Raw genomic sequence first — 27939 nt, 5'->3', positions numbered from 1 at the left:
CCTTTCGCTTTCGCTTCCCGCTCCGCCGCTCGCTTTCGCTTTCGCTTCCCGCTCCCCCCTCGGCTCCGAGCGCTGAGGATCCGCCCTGAGCGAGATGGGGGTCGTCCAGGTAGAGGAGCAGGGCAGGGGGGCAGGGGGACAGGGGCCCGGGGCGGCGGCTGCCTCAGGGGTCCGGGTGCGGCGGGAGCTCCCGGCGGGGTTGAGGGGAACAGAACGGTCCCGTCCTCTGGCCTGGCGCTCGGGAATGACTTCCCGGCCTCTCACTGCTGAGAGTTAGTCGGAGCCGGAGGAGGCGGAGGGTAGCTTCGCCCACAGAGCTCCCGCAGCTCCGAGCAGCGTTTTAAAAACTAGAAAACTTCGTATAGATGTTTGAAAAGCTGGTGCTGGTTTGATTTGCAACAGAATCTCTCCTGTAGGAAGGCAACCCACGTACTTTATTGCTTGTAACATTTACTTTCTCTTTTCCTTTTTTTCTCTTTTTGTTACAATAGAGTTACGTTTCAGATTTCCTTAGAGGGAAGCCCGCTTTAGGTAAGCCTCTCATTTAGCCATCTGCGAAGTGTGTACTTGTATATAAGTTGAAAACTGACAGCTACAGCCAGCAAACCAGAAAACAAAAGCCAAAAGCAACCTGAAATTCATAATTAATGTGAAATAGACACGGTTATGAATCAACATTATTATGAATTAACTTCAACAGGACTTGCTTGCATTTCTCTTTTAAAAGCAAGATCTCAGAAGTGTTTTGATGAGTCGGCATGTATACTTTATAAGTGCAAAACGTCAGACTTTTTACAAGCAGGTAGTATACCCCGGAGGAAAGTTCAACTAAACTCACACAAATTGATTTAAACTAATTAATATAACTGCTGTAGAATAGTACTGCTGACATCTGCCAGGAGAGGGCTGTATAGCCATAGTAATAATGTAAAAACTGCTCCCTAAAAAATGTGGTTTAAAAAGCCTTTCTGAGTTCATACGAAGTTCCATACAAAGAAGGAACTTGCTTGCGGGCTTTAAGTGCAGACCAAATGAGACTCACAGAATTAAAACTCAGTATGAGATCTCTGTGGTACAGTTAAATGACCCTCCTTGGGTTTTCTAAACCTCTGAAAAGGGGAGAGAAAAGATTAGAGTGTGTATAAAAAATATTGTTTAGCAATGACAGTAGGATAAAACTGAGAGCTATAAACCACACTTCTAGGTAAAAATAAATGTTTTGATAGTGATACCTTCTATTTCACTTTATTTTCTGTATCCTAGGGTCAAACATCGTAATGCATGAGGTCAATTTGATGATGCCCATCAGTAAAGATGCCTATGAAGCTCTTAAGAGAAGAGAAAACTGTCTAAATAATCTTGTTTCCAAAAGGTTTGCTTGTACATTGGCCTTAAGAAAAGCAGCAAAAAGCACAACAGAAGTATACAGGAAAAAAGTAAAGTCGGGCATTGACGTTTGTGTTTACAAGGATGATCTCACTAGACACAAGGTGGATGCTGTGGTGAATGCAGCCAATGAGTACCTTGAACACAGAGCAGGTCTTGCTCTTGCCCTTGTAACAGCTGGAGGGCCAGAAATAAGAGAGGAAAGCGAGCTTTATGTTCAAATGCATGGAGAGGTCAAAGTTGGTGATATAGCAGTGACAAGTGGAGGGAAGCTTCCTTGTAAGGAAATTATTCATGCAGTTGGTCCAAGGTGGTATGCTTCCGAAAAGGAAAGTTGCTGTTACCTACTTCGGAACGCTATTTTGAATGTTCTGCATTATGTTAGTGCTCCAGGAAGAGCTTTAAAGTCTGTGGCTATCCCAGCAGTGAGTTCAGGTGTCTATGGCTTCCCAGTTGATTTGTGTTCTAAAGTGATTGTAATGGCTGTAAAGGAATTTGTTGAGACAAGTCCACCAAGCTGTCTCAGGGAGATCCGCCTGGTGAACATTGAAGAGTCTACAGTCGCAGAAATAAAGAAGGCCTGTGAAAAGTTTCTGGGTGATCCCAGTTCACTTGAAGGCACTGTGCCAGCTTCACTAAGCCAGTTTCCATCTTACCTCGTACATAAAAACATTCGCTTGCGCATCATAGAACAACACCCTGAAAATCTGAAGGTAAGTCTGTCCTGTCATTTGTGGAACATGGTGCTGCCTCCAAGTCTTGGCAGGATTTGGCGCCCAAAAGTTCAGATCACATTTTGTGTTCCACTAAATGGTTTTCTTCTCAGTTTGATTAGAATTTACACATTGTAATTAAATCATAGTAGCAAGGAATTGGGTTTTTTTCTAAATGGGTATTGAACTTTAGAATGTTTTTATTTTGTTTTTGTGTACATGCTGTTATAACAGGAAGCAGCTAAAGACTGAATGATTTAATAATACATCTCTATGCTAAGGTTTTTCTTCTTCTTATGTAGGGGTTCTCATTTTACAGTGTACTCCAAAGAAGTATTCTCTTATTTCCTGCCCTGCTTTTTTTTCCTATAATTTATGTTCTCATAACTCCATTACTGCAGTTATTCAGCAAGCACTGAAACAGCAGAAAATACCTTACACAGATGATGTGCACCTTACCTTTAAATAGAGAATTACTTCAATTGATTAACTTTTTAGCTAGAAAATCTGATGCAAAATAGATTACCTCAGTCCTAGGAATTCAACAGAGTTCTGAGACTGCAAGGTACATCACAGGAATGGCATTTACATTTAGAAAATAATATATCTTAAAAAATAAATAAATTTTTATTTTGAAGAAGTGTCATAATTTAAAGGAAGTTTGTTTTTTTGGTGGAAGAACAAAGGATTGCAAAGTTGACCTTGCAGGGAATTTTATTAACCAATTCTACAGCACTGAAAGATGCACATGCCCTCAAGACCATGAAGAAAACATGTTCTTGTGTCTTTAGATAATATTCAGCAATTAAGGTTAGAACAATTACTGCTGTTATCAGCATTCTGTAAACCAGTTTCTTGTGTTTTCGATATTTGAATTACAGGGCACCCTTTATGGGAATCTGCTTTTTCTACTGGAAACAATTTGTATTGGAAACAATCATAGCTTTGCAGTTCCCTTATGTGTACTGACACTGCTGTTTGATGTGTCCTTGCTACCCTAAGGCTGGGATGACAGCCACATACATAGTTCTCTCCTGCTGATAATTGGCACGTGGGTCACATAGTGAGAGTAATAATTCTGTTCAGTGCACTCTTGATGACTGGAACAGCTTTGTGCACGCTGTTGATTCCTGAACTGCCACTGCAAAGTGCATAGTTTGATGTATTCCAGTGCTCTAGTAGTAAGTAGTAGGAAAATTCAAGCAGCTGATGTGTGGCAGTCAGGCCTCTGTACAGGAATCGTGCTTAGAAAGAATGCTCTCTATAATAGCAAGGCTTGCAAATAGTCAGTTTGAAGTACGCTGAAATTTGCACTCTTTCCTTGCAGAATACAGCTATTGTTAACCTCGTGAGTGCCAGTGATGAGCTTTCCTCCCAATCTTCAAGACTGCTGGAAAAAGAGGATCCAGCTTTTCAGAGGAAATTTGAGAATCGTCTTAGACATCCATCACTTTTAAAGGAGCCCATGGTAACCAAAAGGCGTGAGCTGCCCTCTACAATTGTCCTGCACATGATATTGCAATACCAGCACCCGGTGTTACAGCTTGAGGTGACGATCACTTACTTTGGATCTTAATGGATTTTCATACTGGGTGATGTGAGGACTGAAAGATTTTGTTTTTCCTGCAGGAATTGGAGGATGCAGTGAAAAGATGCCTGGGTCACTTTAAGGAAGACTCATGTCCCTCAGTTTCTTTTCCAATAAATTGGTCACCAAAGTTGCCTGTTGACACAGTGGCAGACACTATGATTGAAGCAGTTTTAAGTTTTGCCAGGGCATGTCCTGCGAAGAAGAGAGAAGTGCAGTTTGTCATTTGCCCAGATGACCGTGCTGCCTGGGAGGTAACCAATTTGTTGTTAACTACCCATAAGGAAGACAGAAATCTCTAGAAGTATTTCCACAGATGACCAAAAATGATGATGGTCTGTTCTGTAGTAACAATGATTGTGAGCAGCAGGTCCTTTTGTGAAACTATTACTCTCGTTAACAGATACTCAATCTTTGCAAACACTTATTTTCTCCTCACTTAAACTAGAAGTCTTCAGCCTGTAATCTGACAAAAAGGGGAGAGAACTTTAAAATTCTCATGTCTGTCAGTGAATGTATAAGAAAGGGTCTCCTCTTAACTCATTAAGGAACAAACATGCCTCCTCAGGAAATTTTTACAGTCAGTTTTGTTTTTTTGTATGGAGCTCCTAAGGCAAAACACTATCAACATATATGAGCTAACATAATAGAAGGATTTCAAGTAGACAGGCAGGAGAATAGTCTGGATTTTAAAACTGAGTAAGGATGCATCAGCATTAAAACACAAGTAATGAACACCTTTATCTTATGTGATAGCATGATATAGGCCATAACCTCAAGGAGTTGGTAAAGGTGCCACTCAGTGTGTAAGGTGTGTTACCTTAGGAGATGCAGAAGAACAGGAATGCATTTGATATTGTCAGGAATAACATTTTGAGAAGAGCTGAAAAATGCCAGTGTTAACAATTTCAGAATCAGGGGTGGGGGTTTAAACTGCTTGTTTAACAGAGTTTTGAAGATACTAATTGCATATTTGATTAGAGATTGCAAACTGCTCCTAAACTTTTATCTTTCAAGGTTGTCCTGAGAAAATTTTATTCAGCAAAATACAAGCTGGAAAACAGAAGTGATCCTTTGAGTAAGTAATGAACAAAAGGCGCATTTCCAGTAAATGAGTACTCCCAATTTGAGAATCTGTAATCACATTCCTTTAAAATAGGGAACTTAGTATTTACATATGTGTCTTGGAGAGAGGAGGAAGCAAAAACTTGTGAGCACTTCGTATTTTTACATTTATAGGAATGGAACTGTGCAGTCCCTTTAAGACTTAAAACCCATTGTCATTGCCTAACTTCTTAGAGGTAATTTTGTGAAAGGCAGATAAATTCTCCATATGTGTGTGTATATCCTGGAAACCTTACCTTCTTGTAGCTAATCTCTTTTTTGAGCATACCAGAAGAGTAGTGTGTTTCTTGCACTGTACAGCTGTGATTACAAGTAGGAATTTGTGTCAGCCCTTGAAAGCTCCTCACTCTTTCAATGTACTTGTATTAAAAAATATATATATCTTCCAGGTACAGAGTCAGGCAGTCAGACTGCAAAGGAGCCTGCAAGCAGTGAACCCGTGATTGAACTTAGAGGCTGCACACCCACAGCACTGGGAGCAGCAGAATCGTGGCTCCAACATGTAATGAAAATTCAGGAAGGTTCCCATGCTGTTATTAAAAACAACTACATTTTTTGCCTTGGTAAAGAGGAGTTTGCAGAACTCTCTCGACAGCAGCCTTCTAGTGTAACTGTGTCAGAAAAAGTGAAAGATGGAAGAGCAAAACTGAAACTTCAGGGCCCTCCTGATGTTTTGATTGATACAGTGCTCGCAACTGAAGAATTACTGCTTCGTGTGCAAGAGAAGACTATTGCTGAACAAGAGAAACTGCTCTCCTCAATGTGTATGTAAAGTAAATAGTGCTCTACTCAATGTGTATGTAAAGTAAATAGTGCCTAAACACTAATTAAGTAAATAAGTGCCTAAACAAGGTTAAGTGAAGCAACATATATCTCTGTATTGCTGAGAGTGGACAGACATACATTCAGTTCACACACACATACTGAGTATTGCTTTAATTACTGATATCTCTGTACTTTCTCCATGTGAGCCCCTGGAAGACCATTTGTTAGCCGTGGTCACTCACTTGGCAGTATTCCCAGTAGGGCACAGTTTATACAGGGCTGGCCATGATGTATATCCAGCGGTAGTGGAGCTCCTTCCAGGATACCTTCACTCTAAAGCCTGGCCACTGGAGATTTACAAACTTTGCACTTAATTAACACGCACCTTTGCTGAGCTCTTGCTGGCTACAGCTGGACCACTGTTGCAGGGCTCAGCAGTAGACTTGTTCTGCAGAGCTGTCATGAACAATTGATACAACTAATGGCATTACAGAAAGCTACTGAGTGATCAATTTTAATTTGTGTTTTGATAGTCATTAAATGTAGGTACCTTTATATGAAAGCTCAGCTGTGAAGAGGTGTCATGGAGATCATAAATTGCTTTTCTTTAGTTTCTTCTCTCCTGGTTTCTTTATTATAAATGCAGAAAAATAGAATTCATTTACATACATTTTTGTATGTATATACTAGTCCCTCTCAATATTAGCCTCTGACATTACTTCAGAGAACACTTTACATTCTTTGTTCCTAATTAATCCACCAGCTAAAGTAGTGGATCTGCCTCCCTTGCCTTTGCTTTGGACATTACGATATATGAAAATTTTACTCCCTCATTCATATCCAGGCCAAGCAGAAGCAGACCAGCTTTCAGAAGGAGACTTTCACAAGACAAGTACCACTCACTGCATCCAGATTTCACTGGTAGACTGCCACCTCCAGGAGTTTAAAGACAGAGAGAAAGAGTTTGAAAAAGCTGGACTTCGTGTTCTCAGGGTAAAGAGGATATTAATGGAGAAACTGAATCTCAGCTCACATATTTGAACTAACATATTTCATGTAAGCGTAAAAAATTCAGATTAACTATTTCAATGCATTGCTTTTAAAAATTAAGATCAAATCAACCTCATCCTTAAAACAGATCCAGTCTTTAATCCAAATTAGTAGTATTTAAAACATAATGCAAATAGTCATTCAAAAAGTTATTAAATTCTGGGAACTCTTTTTAATTGTACTGTATGTTCTCCCTCATACTTCATGCTTCAAATGCCCCTTTATAGAATTCTACAGAAATATGAGATTGGTAGGGTAAATTAAGTACAATATTCCAGGACACTAATTCAGTGTCTATTTTCTTTTTGTGAGCTTGACGCTAAAAATGTGCCAGAGTTCTGATCTGATTATGTGTTAAAGCTGGAATCGTACTTGGGTATCACTGCTTTACTGAACAGGAGGTGGACTTAATCTCTTCAGCACAACTCAAGTACAGGAAGTCAGTACACCAGGAAATATTCCCAGTTATTTCAATGGGAGGCCTGGGATAGTGGTATAATTATTTTATTTGGATCAGTTGCACACTTCAGATCCTTTGTCCAGTATGTGGTCACTGCTTATAGGCTAAAGTAAAGGTTCTTCCATTGAAGAACATAGCCTGAATAAAAGCACTTACGGATTTCATAAATGGTCTCCATCTGCTTATGCTAAGCTGTTATTTATGTTACAGGTTGAAAAGATACATAATCCACTTTTATCTGCTGCATTCCAACAAATGAAAAAAAAAGTAGATGGACGCTCCAAAACAACTCAAAAGTTGTACCAGAATGTTCCTCCTGAGTTCTGTTGCTCAGTTTGCCAAACTGGATTTCACAGGATGTATTCTCCACCAAAAGGTAATAACTTGCTTTGGCATCTTTAATCAAAATGAACAGTGACTGAATACTAAACTCAGGTTAAAATTAGAAAAAATGGCATTCGTCAACAAGAACTGTTTTTACTTGTATTTAGATTGGTATGAGCTTACTTTATTATATACAGTAAGGTTTCCTGATACTGTAGAGCCAGCAAGGCTCTAGGAAGATAAGCCTGAATTCAAGCCTAGCCCAAACACTAGACAGGATTATTAGTATACATGTAATTCCACGTCCCAGTTTTATTTTGTTGCATCTCTGTAAAGAAAGTCAGTGTCCTTATGTAGCTGCTGCAAACATGCATTCAGCAGCTTGGTGCTCTAAAGCATGTTCAAGGGCATCACAGAACACTGAGGCTGGAAGGGGTTTCTGAGGGTCATGCAGCCCAGGCCCCTGCTCAGATCAGGTGTGGTCAGAGAGAGCAGATGATTTAATTGCTTGGGCTTCCATTTGGAGTAAAGTACACTTGGAGGAAAGTTGTGAATCCATGAAATATTGTAGTAGACAGATGCTTTCAGAAAGGGAAAGAATAAGCATTTAGCGCTTCATCCTGCAGTAAGTGAAGTGTGTGATATTTTGCATGTCTTGCAGAATGGGATTTCAAGCAATAAACTGTTCAAAAAGTGGAGATTTGCCTTTCTTTGTCTGTGTAATGTACATGGCACATTTCCACACTTTAAAAGCAGTAAGATGATGGTCTAATTTCTCTGCACTTTTCCATTTGATACTGTAACAGCACTTAATGTGACATTTTCCATATAAATCTCTAAGCTTTTTTTTTTTGTAGTTTACATTATCAAGATCTTGCTGCCTTTTATTGTTTATCAGAGTCCCTCGTACATGATGACTGAAGTGTGAGTCATGTATTTATTTTAGTCCTTGATGATTCTATCACTGCATTAAGAGATAAATCTGACCAGTTAGCACTGGAGTAGCAGTTAACTGGAATGGCCATCAGCTGTCATTGCTCATGGTTTCAGTGGGAGGTCAGTGCAAGCATCAGAGCCACTCCATGAAAATTAACTTCCAAAAGGATGGCACACATTGAGCAGTCACATCACTAACCCAGAATCAAGCAGCAGTGTCTTGGAACTACCACCCTGAAAGAACCAACTGCTAAATGCTTTCTCTTCTGAAAATTTTTCTTTCTCTTTCCAGAACAAAAATATGGAGCTGGCATCTACTTTACAAAGAAACTGAGGCACCTGACTGAGGATAATGCTACATGGGAAATGGATTCTAAAATGTACGTGTTTGAGGCTGATGTAGTAACTGGCAAATACACTACAGGCCAGCCATCTTGTATTATGCCACCAGCACTGGATGGGAATGCCTTTACATTCTATGACAGTTTAGTAGATAGTTTGCACAATCCTGAGACCTTTGTCATTTTCAATGGTTTTGCAGCCCTTCCACAGTATTTGCTGACTTGTTCCCCACTGAGAGTTATGTAGCTCCTGGAGGAAACAAGCAGGATCCTCAGTGGGAATAGAGCAGAACTGTAGCTATGGTGAAGACCCTCTGAGAACAAAGTCTAGTGCTTAGATTTAAGAGTATGCTCTGCTTAGTAGTGTGCTATGGTCACAGTGCTTCCTGAGAAGCTCTCTGAAATATTTGTGAACAAAAGAGTAAGTTAACGTCTTAAAGAGATTAGGACAAAATTGCCTGTGAATGGAAGCAGAAGGGAAAGCATTCCAAAATACAGTGTAACCTTTAACATTAATATTAAACATACCTGATCATTTACTTTATTCCTTAAAGTGATCTCAGCTTGTGACTATATGCTTGATGTTTGTGTAGGCTGTCATTCTTCCACTCTGTTTTCTTAATCTGACATATTGCATATATCAGGGAAACACAAGAAATCTTGGTTGTGCCTTTTGAGTCTTAAGTTTTCTTTTGACTTAAGATAGGAGAATGTAGCAGATGAGAGCTGTTTTCTGGTTGGGGAGGTGCTTATGACAAACGTGAGGCAATACTTCATGATTTCTTACAGTGGTTGCTGTACATTTTTTATTAGTTACTTCAAGCATTGTAGATGCACATATTCAAAATAAAAAGTATGAATGTCACTATCTGTTAACCTGTATTTTTCTGTAGTCTTAAGAACGTGATTTGTACTGTACATGAGCTTCAGGTTTCTCAGCAGCATTCAATCTCTTTGAAAGGTTACAAAATAGTAGAGAACTGGTTCAAGCTACAGCTTGAAATTATTTTTCAATTAATCTATCTTTACCAACATCTTTTAAAGATTACATTGTCAGCCTTGTAGCCAGGAATCCCCACATTGCTTCTGCAGTGACCTGAAGCAAATACACGGAAAAGCCCAAGAGCTGTTACAGTAATTCCTGACTGTAATTCAGTCCAGCACTTGGGTACCTGGAAACTTCCTCTAGTAAAGCCTGCTGATGGGGAGCAATCTGATCTCTAAAACACAGATGAAATTAGCATTTAATAAAACTTTTCAAAATAATTTGTTAATGGATTCCCAGGATGCTTGTACTGCACCTGCAACTCCTGAGCTAGCAGTTGTAGTGCTAGGAACCATTCACAAGTCCAAAAGAAATTAAGTTATAAAAGTTTAATTCTCTATTCTGAGGTTGCAACTGGAAATATTTTTTAGCCATTGCAAAATAAACTTTTAGACTAATGTATTAATATTTTGGTTCTTTTAAAAATTATTTTTAAGATTAGCTATGCTTGCTTGCTGTTTCAAAAGTAGTTTTGTAGTGTGAGTCTCTAACACAAGAGTTTTGCTCTCAAGAAGTCCAAAGATTGCTCTTAGAAATTATGCTGCAATTCTGAAAGCAGAATTAGTCTATTCCTATTTTAACTATTCCATTAAAGTAATCAACTGTTTTCCATTTGTCTCCTTGTTCCTTATATTTCTTGACTCACACATTACTGCCATAAAAACACACAGTTTTAGATTTAAGATTTGTTAGCACTGAACAAAGGTAAGTTCTTATGTCAGCATGTTCCAAGAGATATTTTTAAAGGGGTTTCATGGCAGGAATTTTTTTTTGTTCTTCTATTTTCTTTTTTGAAAAAACTCAGTAATGAGTTTCTGAACTACAGCATCAGTTTTCACAACACAGAAAGGAATGTTATTTTTGGCACAATGTAACATCTTGCTCCTAGTGGGAATAGAGAACAGTTTTCATAACTCAGTATTAATTTAATACTGTAACACAAGTATTGGTAACTATGTATTTCATTATTAACTTTTTATTAACTATGTAGTTTTCCTTAACTGTATGTGAAAAGGTCTGTAGTCAGTTTAATAGAAAAAATAATTCTAGAGAAAGCTTTTAACATCTTACGCCTGTGCCCAGTACAGGCTTTCTCTTCCTTCCACATACACCTGCAGTTAAGGATTGATTCAGTGTTACTGAATATTTATCTTTCATTTTATTATACCATGATTTTTCCTGATGTATAATTTCTGTTTCACCAGTGTTCTCCACACGTAGTGATATGCTATATATTCTAGATATATATAGTTTTTTTAAAAAACTGGTAATGTAAGAGGTTGTACATAATTATTTTCATCTGGTCCTCAGAAAGAGTAATTTTGTGTACAGAAACTAGAAAATAAACCCAGCACAAACTAGATGTACCAAGTAGTACATATTAAAATAATTACCACAGTAATTGAAAATTCCTGATCTTAGTCCTACCATAATCAGTTAACCAGAGGCTATTCCACAGCCTCTGGGATTTCTCTGTTGTCCACAATAAGGGTATGAATAATTCCTTCCTTTCGTTTCCCACTACTGACAGCCTTAATGCAACAGCTGTGGTCAGCAACAGTGAAGTGAGTTTCAGTCCCATCTTCCACAAATTCACCCTGGGAGAAAGGAGACAAGAATAAAAACAGACACTTGATATTTTCATAAATGAAAAGCTCAAATGCATCAATGTCAAGATCGCTTGCAGTTCCCACAGTTACAGCAGCTTTAGGTACCTGTGACAAGTACTGCCTGAAAGCTGAACAAAGCTGCTGAATCTCAGGCAGGGCTCTGTCAAGGTGCCCAGGTAAAGATTGGTGGGTATCAGATGACAATGAAAATGTCACACAATCAGAAATGGTAAGGTTGGAGTTTGTCAATCAGTACTACTGATTCATGTCAGTAAACAAAAACAAAAAAGGCAGCATCCTGCCAAGTTGTGCTTCACAGCCAGCAGGTGCCACACAAACCTGTGCTCAAGTGGCAGTGAAAGGTGAAGTATTTAGGATGCCTTCTGCAGCAGATCCCTGAATTGAGTACAAGAGTTGTGTATCTTGGATACATATCTCCTGCTGCAGTTCTGGAATTTCCTGTTACAGATTTTCCCAGGCATGGCTGTGTTTTTGTCATGATGTTTGTGACAGCAGAACTGATGGGTGCTGCTCAAATGGAAGCACAGTTTGGCACCAAACCTGCACTCACAGCTTGCAAGGACACCTCTGAGTGCTTTCAGTACATTGTAGAAAAGGCTGAGCCATCAGGAGCAGAAGTCCTGACTTACTGGAAGAGGAGGCTTCTTCCACTGATTACTAAGGAAACATTTGGTGAATCTTTTCATCCTGCTCTCAGGTACAGCAGAACTGTTGATTTTACCATTTGTACTCATCCAGGGGCTTCCTTGTGGCAGCAGTAAAAACTTTGACACCCCCCCCGGTGAGAGAGCACATCCTTCAAGGATGGGGAAGCCTACCTGGTGTGCATATTGAAAATCATCAAAAACCAGAAAGACACCAAACAGATTAAACCACCTAGCTGTCAGCCTGCTCTGAAAATTAATGCAGATGTGATTAAGATAAAAGATTGGACTTGTTCCAATGAGGCGCTTAAGACCTAAGTATTAGGAACATCTCAAAATGGCAAAAAGCACGAGTCATAACAGACTACATGTGTTCAACTTTCAGTGAGAACTATTACAAGCAGGTTTGGATGCGGTGGCTCTACACACAGCATCGAACTCAAATCCTTCCCAATCACCAGAAAGTTTTCTCCCTAAAAACCCTGCACAACTTACTCAAATTTCTTCTGTTTGTCTAAAAAGGGTAAAGAAAACCATAATTTATCCTTAACTAGCAGATGTTTGACATATGAACTGAAATACCGCCCATTATAAAATTCAGTGAAGGTCATTTGGAACAGATCAGGAGCATCCTGGCTGCCTTGGCCTCTTAGGCAAAGAGAGATACTGTGCCCCTCTGGGGCTTTTTCTGCCAAGCTTTGGTTATGTATCCACAGCCTGGGAAGAGCCTTTGGAAAGGATCACATACCGCTGTTTCCATTTTTTGACCGTTGCACCACACATCCATAGTGTCCTTTTCTGTGAAGGAAAAGAAAAACAAGGTAGGAAAAAACCTCAAAAAACAACAACCTTGTTCTTTGTCCCTACAAACAAGGATCTAATCTAGGGATTTTAAAAATCTATTGTTGACTTTTACTTTTAATTCCCAAAAAAGTTCCTAAGTAGCTGTAGTACCTGAGCTACAGGGTTTGTTCTCACCTTGGAGGGAGAGGAGGATCTGTCATCAACTTTTGCTTTGAAGATACATTTTTACCCCACCCTAACCCTGGCTATCAATACTGTGTTGTTCTGAATACAACATCAGCAGAGAGCTGAACCCTGCTTGCCTTTCCAGTAAACATAGGGAGATTAAAATTCTGTGAAGACTTAGCTGTTTCTAGCACTAAAACTGTCTTTCTGCATTGCTCCCCTTCATCTTAGGACAGTTCATTCTGTCCTGAGGTTTAAGAAGAAATCATAGTCTGAGATCTCTTGTCTCCAGCTCTAACCATACAGCAATGCCCAAGTGGAAATTTTCCCACTAGATGCCAAGGACAAATTCCTCAAGGCATCCCTTCCTCCCACCTGCTTGTAATGTAACTGGGAAAGGGAGGGCAGAAGAGAAGCAATGTATTGCCTTACTATTAAAAAAGTGAAAGAACATCATTGGAAGGTTTTAGTTTAAGTTTGTGGATATGAAGTGACGCAGAAAAAAGGATACTCATCAATCTATGAAAAATATGGAATAACATCGTTGCACTTCAGATAAAGATTTCTTGACCATGGCTGATGATTTTTGGAAGGAAACCTGGTTACCTGCTGAACAAACTTAGACCCATGTGAGGTTTGATCACAATGCAGGTAAAATTTCTGTAACAGGCTTCACCTGGAGAACTGCCTTGCTAGGGCAGCTCTATGGATGTAGCAGCAGTAATGCCTCCCAACTTCCCCACCCCCCACAAATCTAGACTGTAGACTCACATGTGTATAACAAGACCATTACTTTTCAGACTGTCTTTGGCATCTCATTCCAAACTTCCACATCCCTCAGGATTTTATACTGCATCAGAGCTCCCCACTGAACTGTGCTTTCTCTTAATTACCAGTTTTTAAATGCACACAAGTTTATTCAAAGGCAGCAAGATGCAGTCACTCAATGTTTACTTACCTAGAACAATTCTATAGTCTGTACCTCCCAAGTTCAATATCCAAGTATTGGTTGTTTTTAACCTGTTCTCTATATACTGCTTGAGACTCTTTCCATTGATCTCCAAAGTATATTCATATGCAAAGCCACTGACTGCATCAATGTTAATAGCAGCTTTAGTTTTAGTAGCTCCAACAGTGAATGTTTCTTTACCCACTAATTTAAACATCCATTCTCTTCTTATTTCTTCCTGTAGAAAAAAAACCCAAAGACAGTAGGTATTAATTAAAAAACCTGAGTGCATGTTTTAGTATTAAAAAATTGAACTGGAACTCGGGAGACAGCTCAGTACTGAACTACTATTTTGGAATGAATGCATACACAGTGCTTTGTATGCACAGGGTGCCTCTGCCCAAGGACAGCAAAGCACTTCAGGAATACTCACACCTTAATTGAAACTGAAAAAAAGAATGATGCATTTTATTAAATTAGATAATTAACTGAATGTACCTAATTTGCATTTATTAGCCTTTTGTTTGTTGTGATGTGTGTTGCATGGAAGTACACTTATATAATCTGTGTCACAGTGAATTTTGAGCACATAGCAATTTCACCTTTCCATCAACATAGACAACACGCTTTCCTGAAGTGGTTCCATGTTCAAATTCAATCTTATGAACACCATCACTTAAAGCTACTTCCCAAACAGCCACCAAATCTGTCATCTTCTCTAAGTGGCTGTACCGAGACCTAAGGAGAAACCAACAAAGTAAATTAATTGTCATTGAAAGTTCAAGTCCCAATGTCTGCAGTTCAAAACTTTTCTGCTTCTTCTGCTTTTGTATTTGCACTTTTTTCAAATACAAAATGAGACTAGAAAAAATAAGCTTACAGAACTGCTTATATTTTCATGTTTTTCAAATATGACAAAACATCACAAAATATAAACAGTTAAAAAGACTCATTTTGACAAACAGTACAAAGACACAGCTACCGATCTAACCTCTAAAGCTCCTATTTCAGGTGACAATAGGTAACAAAATTATATTTAGTTTTAAGATACTCCTGGACAGTTCTGCTATTTCTTGGTAGGCATTAAAATATATTATTTGACTGGTCTCAAAGAAAGTATTTCAGCTTTTTAGACGTGAAAAAATAGTATGACCAGTTTAGCTATTTGCCGTGTTAACAGATTTGTCTCTAATCTCATAAACACTATCTACATCATTTGGATATGCAACTCTGCACACACAGACACAGGGGAAGGGATCTGGCAAGATATCCTTTTATTCCAAGTAATTTTTAAAGTTGAGATATATTCATAAGTGACCACTGGAACTGTGGATATCTTTCCAAATGTGCTCATATCACAGTTCTGATTTTTTACCTTACTTCATCGTCACAGACAGTAATCTCCTCACCGGATGCCATAGAAGCCAAAAGAGCTTTTAATCCAATTAGCAGCAAGAAAAAATAGAAAAGCAGAATAGTAGGAGAGAAGCACTGAAGTCTAAAGTTTCATAATTTTCTCCAGCTAAGAAAGAGGACATTTTTAAAAGCATCATTAACTAACATGCAGTGCTGTCATATATATGATAAAATAAAAACACTTAAAATACAACCATCTTTCTCTAAGACAGAAAGGCAAGTGTATTTTAAAAAATAATGTGTTTTACTAAACCAAATAAGTGCTAGTAAAGTTTCTCCTACCTTTACTAGCTCCTTATAACTTTGTCAGTTACTGGATGGAAAAATAGGCTGCCTGATTTGCAGGACAAAGCTTAGAAATTAACAGCTTGACCAAAGCAGGAACCAATCCAGAGCTGCCCATCCCAGACCCAGACCATAATGAATTTGGGACTGGAAATAGCACAGGCAGTAATTTCACCTCCTTCCTTTTCTAAACCACTCTAGCAGCTTTCAAAAAGCACATTAGTAAATTTGACCCGGCAATTCAGTCACAAAAACTATGTGAGCCACAAGGAACTAATTTCTTACTTAAGAGGATTTTAGGCCACTTTGGTGTTTTACAACTACCACTTTTTAATGTATTATTTTCACTCATTAATTTCATCATGATCTGTCATGTCTGTACCTATCAATAAACAAACAGATAATAACACGTGCTAATAAATGCCGAGGAGTTGTTTTGGCCGCTCCTGAAGTTTCTGGTTCCTGCGAAGGCGGCATCCCCGAGCACATGGTGGGAATCAGGCAGGGAACATCTCCCTCCTCCGCTCCAGGGAGCAGGCTCGGCACACACCCAGGTGTGTCAGCACAAGGGGCGGCCTCGGGCACGCAGGAGATGCCCGAAGAGGTGTCCCGGACAGGCCACAGCCCTCATCCCCCCCGCAGGCCGCAATCCTGCGGCGTGCGTTTTAGGCATCATTTAGGATCAGTGCTGAAAGGGTCCAGAACATCCCAGAACACACAAATTCCTTTTTTATTTTTTCCCCTCAAATCATGGTAATGAAGCGATACGCATTTATTTTACGCTAAGGCCGAACGCAGACTCTAGCCAGGGGTGTTTGCTGAAGGCCAGCGGATCCCCCCGCATCCCAAGGGAAAGCCGGGCGCTCTCCAGAGGGAGCGGGCGCGGCGCCTGGGGCCCCCCTGCTCCGAACCACGGACACACAGCAGTGCCGCACCCACCGCCTCTTTCACGGACCAACTCAGCAGCTCGAGGCGGTATTGACTCCTTTACACGGAAAGGCTCCTGAAAACTAGGCTGGGATTACAGCTCCCAGACCGTCCACCTAATCCCGGCAGCGATCATCGCGGGGTAGCATACCGGGAAATGCATGAGCTCCGAGGACGGCAGATCCACCCCCGCCATTACCGCCAGCAACGCGCTTTTTCCATTTTTTCCTGTCTTTATTTTTTGTTTTTATTAGCCCCGCGCCCGCCGCAGCTCCCGCCGCGTTCCCGCTCCTACCTCCGCCCGGTCTCCTCCCCTCGCCGCAAAATGGCGGCGCCCGCCCAGCGCCGCCCCGCGGTCCCCCACCCACCGCTCCCGCCGCTCCGCTCCCGCCCGAGCGGCTCCGCGGCCTGAGGAGCGGCCCCTCTCCTGCCCTGCGGCCTTCGCCATGACCGAGGTACTCTGCTGGTCCCGGGTGTCGCTGCTGGGTGGTTGGAGCGGGACAAAACGCGATGGAGCAGTCCGTGAGCCCCCAGAGCCGCCGCCGCCTCCCTGAGGGCTCCGCTCGCGGCGGGGCCGCTGCGCCCCGGGTGCGTTGGAGGGAGCGGAGGGCCGGTGGTTCGGGGTCCCTAAAGAGGCGAATTTAACTCACTGGCGTATTCTGCTTTTAAGTAGGGATCAGGGAAACTGATCGTGCTGTGTGGTGTTAAGTACGCTTCTCCCCAATATGCTTTGCAGATCCTGTTGGAGCTTCTCAAAAGCCCTCTAGTAGTTGCCCCTTGGCGGTTTGGGGTTGATTTGCTTTAATTTGTGGGCTTTTGTTACCTTCTGCTGCAGTACTCAAGTTTCTGCCTCTTTTTCCCTTTCTCCCAATGCAGCAGGAGAAAGCAGAGTGGGAAAACCTAAACAGGATATTAATGCGTCATGGGTTGAAACCTGTGAGTCTTGCTGCCCCCCAAAGCTGCAGAGATACATCAGGTAAGGAAATGTAATTTTTGTATTTGGAAATAGTAACCCTAAGTTCATAAGGCATCTCCAAAACTGTCACTTCCTAGTGGCAGCAAACAGGCAATCTTCTTTAGCTGTTAAAACCCTTTCATTGTGACTTTGCTTATGTTTTATATCTCCAGATATGATTGTCCTAGACCATCAGTCTTCTCAAAGAATAAGACTTGCATTAAAAACGCTGGTGGAAGACATTGAGCGACAGCAGAAGGTGATGCAGGGACTTATGGAGGCAAATCGATGTCTTAGGTAAGACAGTGGAAGGAATTTACCTGCAGAGTAAAAGTATTATCAGTATTGGAGTATTGCATCTCCAGCCTGGTGGAGCTCTTATCTCACCAGAGCCCAAGACCTTTTTCCTGAGGTTATTGTTCAGTATGCAGCAATGTTGTCCCAGTTCCTTTCAAGCTCTTCCCTTGTTTCATCTGCTGCTTCTTCTCATATCATTGTATTTCCCACACCTGCCTCCACAGGATGTTATCAAAGGTCATCCCATATTGTCAGGCGTGTGCTTCCTGTGCTGTCTATAGTGAAATGAGTTTAATTTAAAAGCAAGGATTCATTTCTTTTTTCAGAGATGTGGTACGACTGGAACAAGGTCGGGCATCTCGGCAAGAGCAACGGGCTAATGATTTGGAAAATGTGGTGAAAAACATTAAGGCCAAAATTTGTCAGCTGGAAGATGAAACAATAGCTAAAGCATGCCAGCAACAGAACCAAGTCAAGGAACTTCAAAAAGAGCAACAGGCTTCACGGGTAATTCAGATAGTGCTGCCTGAGGATTTAAACTTTTGACTTATGGAAGGTCTCAAAATATTTATATTGATCTAAATAAACATGAATCTTGTTTACAGTACACTGTTTATAGCTAAGTATTTTCAAACTATGCTGAATTTTCTAGAAATAATTTAGAAAAATGTCTGTATCCCTCTTCCACTGTCTCTTTAGCGGGGCTAAAACCCAAGAGCTCATTTTCCTTGGTTCTAAGTGTGTACCTGGGCTTGTACAGTACAGTCAGCTTGTGGGTCAGAACAACTCAGTAACACTTCCATTACCTGTTCACAGGTGAAATACCAACAGCAGCAGGAAAAGCTGCAAGAACAGGAAGAGATCATTGCCCGCTTGCAGAAGGAGCTGAGCAGAGTTGGGAGGGAGGAGCAGCAGCGAGCAGACACCCAAAACAAAATGTTTTGTCAGTTTTGCAAAAGAGCTCCCAAGTCTGTCCTGGATCAGCGGTAAGTGATTCTCTTCTACTGCTGATTAATGAAGAAACAGATTTTAATGTAATGCTTCCTGATATTTACATGGGGAAAAAAAAGTAATCTGGAGACTTTAGGAGTACAAGATGAAATACGAATTCTTGTGAAGGTCCCTCAGTGCAGTGATATGTAAACCAGATAAATCCATGGCAGAAATTAAAAAATTGCCACCCACTGCCCACACTAGATGTCAGCAAAGGGAAGGGAATGATTCACTCTGCTCTGTAGCTGCGGTGTTCACTAGGATTCTCATCTGGGATTCTAACATTTAAACATGTAAGTTAAACATGAACAAACCTTCCAACAAACACCATGCTTAGCCCCCCCAAAAAAGAGCCTTTCCAGTTTTGGAAAGTGATGTTTGCAACTGCTGACTGCAGGCTTACTTGTAAGCTTCCAAGTACTTTTGGGTAAGTTCCCAAAGTGTCACAAAGCTGTGTGTCTTGCTAGTAGGATTTCCATAGCTCTGCTACAATCAGACACTTGCCAATTCCTAGGCCTCAGGGAGCCATTGCTTTATTGTGCTGATAAAAAATCGGCTGTCTGGGCCTGGCCAGCAGTGTTTACCTGGGAAGCTTTTGAGAGGGATTGTGTGGGCTCAGCTTTTTCCTTGAGCCCTCACTGTACCAGAGGAAGGATCACTGAATTTGGTTCCCTGTCCTCTCTCATCTGTCTCTCCAAACCAGACAATCTCAGAGTGCTCAAGACACTTTATTTTGATTGTGCCTCTCTGTTAATCTTGCTGGGCAACCACAAGCATAAGATGAGGAGGCTGGTGGGCAGCTTTAACTTTTTTCTTCTCTTGAATATTTTGCTGTTTCTAAACCAGTTCAGATTCAATGTGTCTCCTTTTCCATTTTGGAAAAGTGTGACCGTGGTTGTCTGGTATGAGAGTATTCCACTGTTTGGAGCAGCCACTTCCAAAGGGCAGTGCAGCTGTGTAAGCTGACCTGTTCCTCTGGGTTGGTCACAGTATGAGTTTTGTGAGAATATCTGAAATTCAAAATTAATTTTTCCTTTCTTCAGGTACCTTTGTCTAATTGACTATTATGAATCTCAAATTAGTCAGATTAAAAAGGAGCTGAGGTAGGTCTCACTGAATGCCCTGTGGTTCTACTGTTCAAAATTTTTTAGCCCTTATTGTTCTTAAATCTTATAGTGGTTAATATTCTGTGCTCCAGGTATCACTAGCATGTAAGAAATAGCAAAGAGTTATGATGGTCATGGAAATTTAGATTTTTCCAGAGAACAACTGGGAGTCAGGCTAAGAGGCTTCTCAGTCAGGAGACCATGACAGTTAGGAGGCTTGGGGTATTCAGATACTTGAGCTATATGTCTTTCTTTCTTGCTTTCTTTCTTTTCCTTCCCCTTTTTCTTTTGCCATGGTTCACATGCAGAATTACTGCATTAGCTGTGCTCAGTTGATTGATCTCCCAAAACTAAAGGTTTTCAGCTCTGTCCCAGTGCCTGCATGGCACAAAGCAACAAACAGATACCTGAGACATTCCTATAGTTTGAGATTACTGTCGATAAAACTGAAATGGGATTTGCCTGTACTGGAGTTTCTCCTGTGGATAAGTGCATTTCATTAGCATATGAAACAGCTTTCCCTGAAATTAGAGCAGGAATCTTAGGGCAGAATATCTATTCTATTTACTTGGTAGTTCATAGAAACATTATTATCATACGTAACTGCTAACTAAACCAATTTGAATTTTTGAGCTAAATGAACTGCACTAAGCTGAACCAATTTATTTTTCCCAATAGGCAATGTAAAAAAGATGAAGACGAGGTGGAGAGAGAAGTAAAAACCAAGGAAGAGTTTTTAAATCTAGATGCTACCCCTAATTACAAAGCACTGCTCATGGTATGGAACTGCCAAGAATAAGTCAGTGCAGACCTCTCAATGGTAACCCTTCAAGAGCCACATAGAAACATAAACATGTTTGTTTTCTGCCCCTTATTCTTGTCATGTCTTCTGAACTTGTAACCTCTGTTACAAGGGCAGACTTCCCTGTCCTTGTGCAAAGATTCAACAAAATGTTGTGAGTGTGCTGAGGATTGCATAGACCTCCTTTGGTCACAGTGCTCCACCTGGGGTCTAATGCACCAGGCTCTTGGTCTCAACCATCTGAGTTCTCATCTATGCTGTTTTGCTGTCCAGGCAATTGGGAACCCTTCTTAACATGCACACACTTTAAATTGTTGAAGCTTGTTCCTTATGAAATGAGGGCAATAAAAGCAATAACCATCTATGTTGCAGTCTTTCCAGAAGCAGCTTACTGAAACAAAAACCAAGAATGAACAGCTTTTGCTTGAAAATATAAATCTCAAGAAAAATTTGGAAATCAGGTGAGAAAGGATAAGTATCATCCTTTGTAAGACCATTTCAGTAGACTTTGCTTTACAAAGCACCAGCAATTGTAAATGTAAAGTGTGAAACCTGTGATCAGAGAAATGAGATATGGCAGCAACAGCCACACTCTTCTCCCTACACTGTTAATAACAGCTGCTAATGGTTAGTTTGCTCTTTGTTGCTGTTGTCATGTAGAAATGTAGCAGAGTGTAATTTCCAGAATGATTTTTTGGCACTGGCAAAGCGTTTTTACTTTTTTGCTTGGATGGATTTTATAGATACCTTCCAATGCAAGACATATAACATGGTACTTTTTCTGTCTAGCAGGCCAACTGCACAGGAATTAAAATTTTACAAGCACCAAGTGAAGAAACTACAGAAAGCTTTAAAGAAAACTGCCCAGTAAGTATATTCTTTCAGGGACTTTTCATGAATCCTCTGGATATCTGAATGCAAGGTTACTCTGCAACCTGTAATGTAGAGAGTAGCTTATAGAGCATGTGCCTTATCAGCATTCTTTGGAGCCTGGTTATGGGCAGCAAGTGCTGCTGGACCTCTAAAGCCCTCTATTTCTGAAATGATGGCAGGGTCTCCAAACGGGAGCACAGCAGTGTGGGGTTTTTTATTTCATTTTGTCTTTCTGGATTTAATGTGAGTTCTTTTGCTGGCAATATGTACAGGGCCATCTCTGGTGTTTTCTTCTTCCACAAGCTGTAAAGAAAGTTATTGGTTTCATTATGGATTATAAATGGGAAAGTGTGAGTTGGCAAAATGTTGCAGCTACTGAAGTTATGTCCATATTATTCTTAGAAATTGACTGTTTTTTTTCTGAAATATTGCTAAGAAAATACATGGAAGATATAAAAAGTTCTAGTACTAATGAAGTGGTTTTAACTGTAATTTCACTTAGTCATTTGTCCTTGTGTATACTGAGTGCTAAATGTTTTATCGCCTGAAAAAGACATCACTTAAACTTGAAAATAAATAGACATGGTGTGTATATTTAAATTGTCTATTCTCTTGTGCAGTAGGTATCATTTAGATGAAAAGCAGTAGTGAGCTTGTATAATAAGCCGGGAAAGATGTTCCAGCAGAAGTGGATAACAACTGAGCTTGGAATTTGAGCCTTTAGAGTAAAATTCTGGATTTTAGGTCTTCAGCCATAGTAGAACTCTGGCAACAGAAAAACTGGTGGTGTCCCTTCTTGATCAGCAAGCAGTCTGGCATAGCCTCAGTCTGGAGACTTGAGATAAATTAATAATATTTGCATTAGGTATTGTGTTATCAATCTGTGTTACTTGGGTCAGATGGAATTCTATTGCCCAGCATCATAACATGGGTATAGACTTTGTATGTTTGAGTTTAGGTGCTACACACCTGGTTCTTCCACCAAGTAAAAAGGTAGCATCTCCTGCTAAGGCTGCTTGTGTGACCCACTGTGTGTATTTTTGTGCAGATTTTCAGGGACCAAGACTGGAGAAAAAAAAGAAGAAAAGAAAGATTCTGGGAGAGTTGCAAGCGTGGATCAGCTGCAGGCAGTTTGCCAGCAATACTTGCAGGTATCCAAATTGTATCTGTTCTGCATGTTTCTAGTACTGTTACAGTGAAATGTTTTACATGTTGTGTTTAGCTGTGTCGACTGGAGCGTGCTGGTCTGAGGCTAAGAATGCCTGTCAGATCCTCTGTGCAAGATGAGTCAAGTTCTGGATTTGGCAGTCAGTGTAGGCTGGTTCTTGTTCTGTCTCAGTGTAAACTACCTGAAAACACTGCAAGGCAGCAGACTCTAGGCTGGTAAATATGATTTAGCTGAAGTCTGTTCAGGACAGGGAATTTGTTCGAGATCTTGGGTGATAGTGGCCTTTATTTTTCTTGTAATTAAAAAGCCTAAATATAATAAAACTTAGCAAACTGTGGAATTTATAATGCCTCGAGTGGATAAGTGTTAACTGTCCCTCAAAGGGAAGTATTTTTTGTAAAAGTAATTTTGCATTACTTTTACCTATCTTCTAGCTAGTATATGTTGAAATCTTTGAGTCTATTGCATGTTGGAATGCTTGTGTTAAATTTGTGAATAGTAATATTGGAGCTATTTATGACTTAATTTTAGACAATCATGACTGTGATAGAGAGGGATTTTATTACAAAACATCATACATATTTGCGCAATAACATTTGTTATTTGTTCTTGAAGGTTTTGTCCCATATTGATTCTATTTTGCAAAGCCCAAGAGCTCCTCCATTAATATTCCGGCCCTGCAAAGGGCCAGTGAAAAATGACATTGAAGAGAATGGACAGGGATGTGGATATGAGCACCTTCCACTCACTGTAGAAATGTGGGCAGATCAGCTCATAGCCCTAAAGGTAACAACACATTGTTGTACTCTGTTTCTTGGCTTCCTTTCATCTGCTCTCCTCTCCTCCATCCCTCCTTATGAGCAGTTGTGGGGGGTTTTTGTGTGTAGCTTTTGTTATTTTCTGACCTGGTGTTAAATTTTACAAATAATCTGCTATCCATGTGAAGTATGTACCAGAGATACTTCTCTGTGTAAATCTTTTATTTCATTTTATTAACTAAATCCCTGAGAAGAAACTTAAGCTTTAGAGTTTGGACTTCACACATTGATGAGGGTGCATTCTCTTCCTTCCTTTGCTGGAGACCAGTGACTTTTTGCTCCAAATACAAGTGAAATATTTTTGTTTAAAGCCAAACTCTTTGTGACCAATACTTCCTATTTCACTGAAACTGTAATACATAGCATATATAGTATTTTTTACTGTGTTCTTTTCAAATCAAAGAATGTCAGCAAGACACTATCCTTAAATTCATGAAAATGAAAACCTTAACCTCTCCAGTGCTGGAATGTTTTCTGCATATGAGAAACAGAAAAACACCTGTTTCTATACTAAAAAAACTTAAAGCAGTTTCTAAAATAAGTTGGCTTCCCTCCTTTCTTTTAAAAGGATTTGCATAGGTCCTTGAGAAAACTGTCTCTGGAATTGCTGCCTTGGAACACTAAAGATCCACAGGATAACAGAGAATCCATACGAGTTGAAGACCTCCAGTTGATAGTAGATGCAATTTTGGAAGAATTAGAACATAAGGAAAAGGTAACTCTAACCAGAGATTTATAATCACAAGTTACTGTGGAATTCTTAAATGCATTCTTCACACAGTGATTAGATTGGTGCATTTGAAAGCCTTGCAGCATTGAAGAAATACCTGTTTGAAGACATTCAATAGTCAAAGACTGTTTTAACATAATGGATAAATTCATCTTGGGCAAGATTGCTTTAATCAAAGGCACTTGACCAGCAGTGAATTTGCATTGCCCTGTAGTCTCAGGAATTGTTCTGTTTCTCAGGGCTGAGAATATATAAATGCTTCTCTTAGCAACAGAGAAGGAAGCTTTCAAAAGAGTATTTTGTGTTTGGTGTCTGCTTGTGCCTGAAAACTATTGAAACTATGTCTTCAGATTTAAAAATATTTGAAACATTGAGATTTCATAAGGGAAGTTACACATGTTCTTCAGACTGGTTTTAAGAATGTTTTACAGCTTAAAGTACTCTTGCTTTGTTAAGCAGTACCATTGATGAGTTCTTCCTGCTTGCTCCAGAACAGCCAGACACCATCCTTGCAAACCCTGTCTGCCATAGTCTCTCACTTCCAGAAGTTGTTTGATGTGAACTCTCTCAATGGTGTTTATCCACGGATGAATGAGGTGTACATAAAGCTGGGGGAAATGACCAACGCCATGAGGAACCTGCAAGAGCTCCTGGAACTAGGTAAAGACTTACCACCTGCTGCTTGTTCACACCATTCAAAAAAAAAAAAGGAGACATGTGAAAAGTTGCCTTCTTCATAGAAAATAATGTTGAGCTGTTGAGAAATGAATTAACTAGGTGTTTCCCTCATTGGGAAGACAAAAATACGTTCCTGTCAATTTATAGCTCAAATAGCAAATCTCATTATTTGTAAGCCTTTAGCAGTTGCTGAGGAATAACAGGGAGGCAGAAGACGAGAATAACAGGGGAAATAGAATTTTTTTTGTCCCCACAAAGGTTTTTTTTTTGGTGAGCTGACTTCATAATTGTTGTTCATATTTGACTTGAAAGATAACAAGCTGAAGAAGAAAATAACTTGGTCTCAGATGTAGATTTCTACTCAGTAATTCATTCAACTGTAATTGGGTCCAGTCCTCAGAAAGTTCCATCTTATGCTCCTAAACTTAAAAACTGAAACAAATTGTTGAATGTCAAAAGCTGTCAGTACTCAGAGGTATAATTGGTTATTTCCCTTCTGGCAGGAACTTCTGTAGAACAGCAGCTGCTGCTGCTTCTGGGTTAAAAGGTTGGGCTGGGCTGTAGGGTGTCCAGCCCCAGAGCCCCTGAACTGCTGAGGCTTGTGTAAGGAGGGAAGCAGTGTTCCTGCCTGCAGCCAGCATGGGAGATGAGGAAACCTCACCTCCCCCTAATAACTGCAGCTCAGAAGATGCCTTCTCCAAGCCTAGTTCTTCTGAAATTGAAGGAGAAAAGGACAAGGAGGCTGCTACCTTCAGTCACAGCACTACAGACAGGTTAAAATTCAATACCAAAACAAGTTCTGGGTGTTAACAAAAAACATCCTCCTCCAAACATTTCCATGTTTGTTAAGCAGGTTACTTATTGGCCTAGCCCCTACAGTGTGTCTGCTGGGTCACAAGAACCTAATGAATAACCCCTTCTCTATATATATAATTTCAGTTGGCTGATTTCCACTGACATTGTAAGGGTGCACTTTAGTACCCTCTCTGCTGTGAACACACAACTCTGCCAAGGTTTTTTTAGCCACTAAAGGATTACTGAGAGAATCCCCATTCCTAGCTAACATTTGTTTATTTCTGACCATTTGTTTATTTCTGTTTTCTGTGAATGATAGAATGTATAGGTCTAGATCTATGAAAACCAAATAAAATCTGTGCACCTGCAAAAATTCAACTGTCTAAAATACTTCCCTGTTATTACTGTTAAAAGAATCATGAGGTGTTTGTTTTTCCACAGACAGTTCAGCTCCACCCACTGTGGTAGTGAATACTGTTGGGAAACTGTGTGATATCATTAATAAGAACGTGACTGAGCAGGTACAGCAGCTTCTGGGCACCCAAGACATCCACAGGTATGTGGGGCTGTTCCACTGCTGACCATTCTGCAAACATCAAATGTAGTAATTGAGAACTGGCAAAAACTGATGCTGAAAGAAACTTTCATCATTTGTTACAAAGTCAGTGAGCTGCAACAGCACAGATATTAGTTACTGCCGTCCTGCTTGAAACAAATCTTGTATCCTATTAAAAAAAAATAAAGCTGAATGAGGGAAAAATTGAGGCCAGAAGGTTCCAAAACACTCTCTGGTTTACATGGATAATGTGATCAAACAAGCCTTAATGGGATACATGTTTCATCAGGAGACAAATCCTACACTTGGGTGGGGAGGAGAAAGTGATGCAAGTCTCAGATGTAATGTTGAAGTGTTCTAGTTGCCGAGGCAGGGTTTGCCTCAAGCTGCCTACAAATACTTTAGAAACTGGACAAATCCAGTTATACATTCAACAGGTACCAGCCACATCTAGGTGGTAGCAGACCCTAAGGGCTTGCATTCAGCATGTGCTTTACAGACAAGCTAAAAAGGGAGCAGGCAGCAAGTCTGACACATGCTGAGTTAACAATACTCACTCCCTCAGCCTTTCTGCACTCATTTCTCAGTTTTAACTGGAGAGCAGCTGCTTATAAAGCATTTCTTGCTCTACCTCCAAGGCAGTTATATCAGCCACCCCCAGGCAGTTTATTTAGCATACGCAGACAAATGTTCCAGGCCCCAGACTACCTGGAGCCATGTGAGGGGGAAAGGAAGGATATGTATACAGCATGAGTAGTGAAATCAGAGATCCTTTTGACAGCTCCCTTGTTGGCTGCAGGGTTCAGAACTGGAGAACAGAACATTGGTGTCCATGGTTTTAGATACTAAGTAGCAGTATTTTCACAAAGTCATGGCACAGAATGACAAAATGGCCAAAGGGATGAACTTGCCATGTCCTTGCACCTCTTACCTGATGGTCTCACTTTCCGTTCCAGTATCATCAGTAAGCTTGAAGAACATGAGTGCTTCTTTCCACCCTTCCAAGCTCTCATTCAAGATTTGCTGTGTCTTCTAGGTGAGTTAAATTTGCAACAGTAATTCATGCCAACACTTCCTCATATAACTCTAAACAGTTAAATGTTTTCTTTATTCCTGCTGTGCTAAAACAGGAGGAGGATGTGAAGGAAGGTGCTGCCTTTTGCCTCACTCTCCTTTCCACCTTTCTTCAGGAAGTGACCAAAACACTTTATTTTCATTTAACATGGGGTTGCATTTACTTAAGCATATTACTTATAAGCAAAATTGATTTTTTTCCGAAAGCATTAAAAGGTCTGAGGAGTTTATTAATTCACCATCTGTTTAAGTTAGAATTTTGGTTGAATTCAAAGGTGTTCTGGGTTCCTAAGCCTAACCCTTTTGCTTTCCATTCTGTTGCAGAGATCAGTAACGTGGATGACATTTTACCTGCAGTGCAAAACCTGAAATGGGGAGCTGGTTATGGGTGACTCTGCTCTTCCTGAGATTTCTCTTACCTGTGAATGCACCTGTTGGTGCACATAACATTGCAGCTACCTCCTAAGCAACAATTCCAGATTTTTTTTACTTAAATAAAAGTTGCTGCATTTTTAATTTTTTTTTTCTTGGTCAATTTAA

General features: G+C 40.2%; 3 protein-coding genes across 8 annotated transcripts; 2 read left to right on the top strand and 1 right to left on the bottom strand.

Moving 5' to 3' along the window:
* Position 1: 1 nt before the first annotated feature.
* Positions 2–9553, top strand: PARP9 (poly(ADP-ribose) polymerase family member 9). Its single transcript, XM_059852625.1, has 10 exons — positions 2–109; positions 492–531; positions 1264–2099; positions 3427–3648; positions 3729–3941; positions 4705–4765; positions 5202–5576; positions 6422–6570; positions 7298–7463; positions 8640–9553. The coding sequence occupies exons 1-10, from the start codon at positions 95–97 to the stop codon at positions 8933–8935; spliced, it is 2373 nt and encodes a 790-aa protein (XP_059708608.1). The 5' UTR covers positions 2–94; the 3' UTR covers positions 8936–9553.
* Positions 9468–16906, bottom strand: FAIM (Fas apoptotic inhibitory molecule). Of its 2 annotated transcripts, none has more exons than XM_059852635.1 (5): positions 16850–16906; positions 14529–14664; positions 13936–14164; positions 12757–12806; positions 9468–11331 (listed from the first exon to the last, which is right to left on the bottom strand). In XM_059852635.1, exons 2-5 carry the CDS (start codon positions 14637–14639, stop codon positions 11182–11184), a joined length of 540 nt encoding a protein of 179 aa, XP_059708618.1. In that variant the 5' UTR covers positions 14640–14664; positions 16850–16906; the 3' UTR covers positions 9468–11181. The 2 variants fall into 2 exon arrangements, with proteins under 2 accessions (XP_059708618.1, XP_059708617.1); XM_059852634.1 differs by lacking the exon at positions 16850–16906 and adding an exon at positions 16706–16841.
* CEP70 (centrosomal protein 70) lies at positions 16868–27915 on the top strand. Of its 5 annotated transcripts, none has more exons than XM_059852633.1 (16): positions 16868–17009; positions 17431–17530; positions 17683–17806; positions 18133–18313; positions 18623–18792; positions 19843–19902; positions 20584–20683; positions 21080–21168; positions 21500–21574; positions 22629–22731; positions 23364–23534; positions 24135–24281; positions 24788–24956; positions 26211–26325; positions 27282–27361; positions 27724–27915. In XM_059852633.1, the coding sequence occupies exons 1-16, from the start codon at positions 17001–17003 to the stop codon at positions 27789–27791; spliced, it is 1761 nt and encodes a 586-aa protein (XP_059708616.1). In that variant the 5' UTR covers positions 16868–17000; the 3' UTR covers positions 27792–27915. The 5 variants fall into 5 exon arrangements, with proteins under 5 accessions (XP_059708616.1, XP_059708615.1, XP_059708612.1 ...); XM_059852632.1 differs by having other exon boundaries at positions 21497–21574; XM_059852629.1 differs by lacking the exon at positions 16868–17009 and adding an exon at positions 17011–17142.
* Positions 27916–27939: the final 24 nt, after the last annotated feature.

Source organism: Haemorhous mexicanus, chromosome 8 (assembly GCF_027477595.1).
Source record: "Haemorhous mexicanus isolate bHaeMex1 chromosome 8, bHaeMex1.pri, whole genome shotgun sequence".
In the NCBI taxonomy this organism is placed as follows: domain Eukaryota; kingdom Metazoa; phylum Chordata; class Aves; order Passeriformes; family Fringillidae; genus Haemorhous; species Haemorhous mexicanus.
The sequence above is the reverse complement of the archived record's forward strand: the minus strand, read 5'-3'. Positions and strand labels throughout refer to the sequence as shown.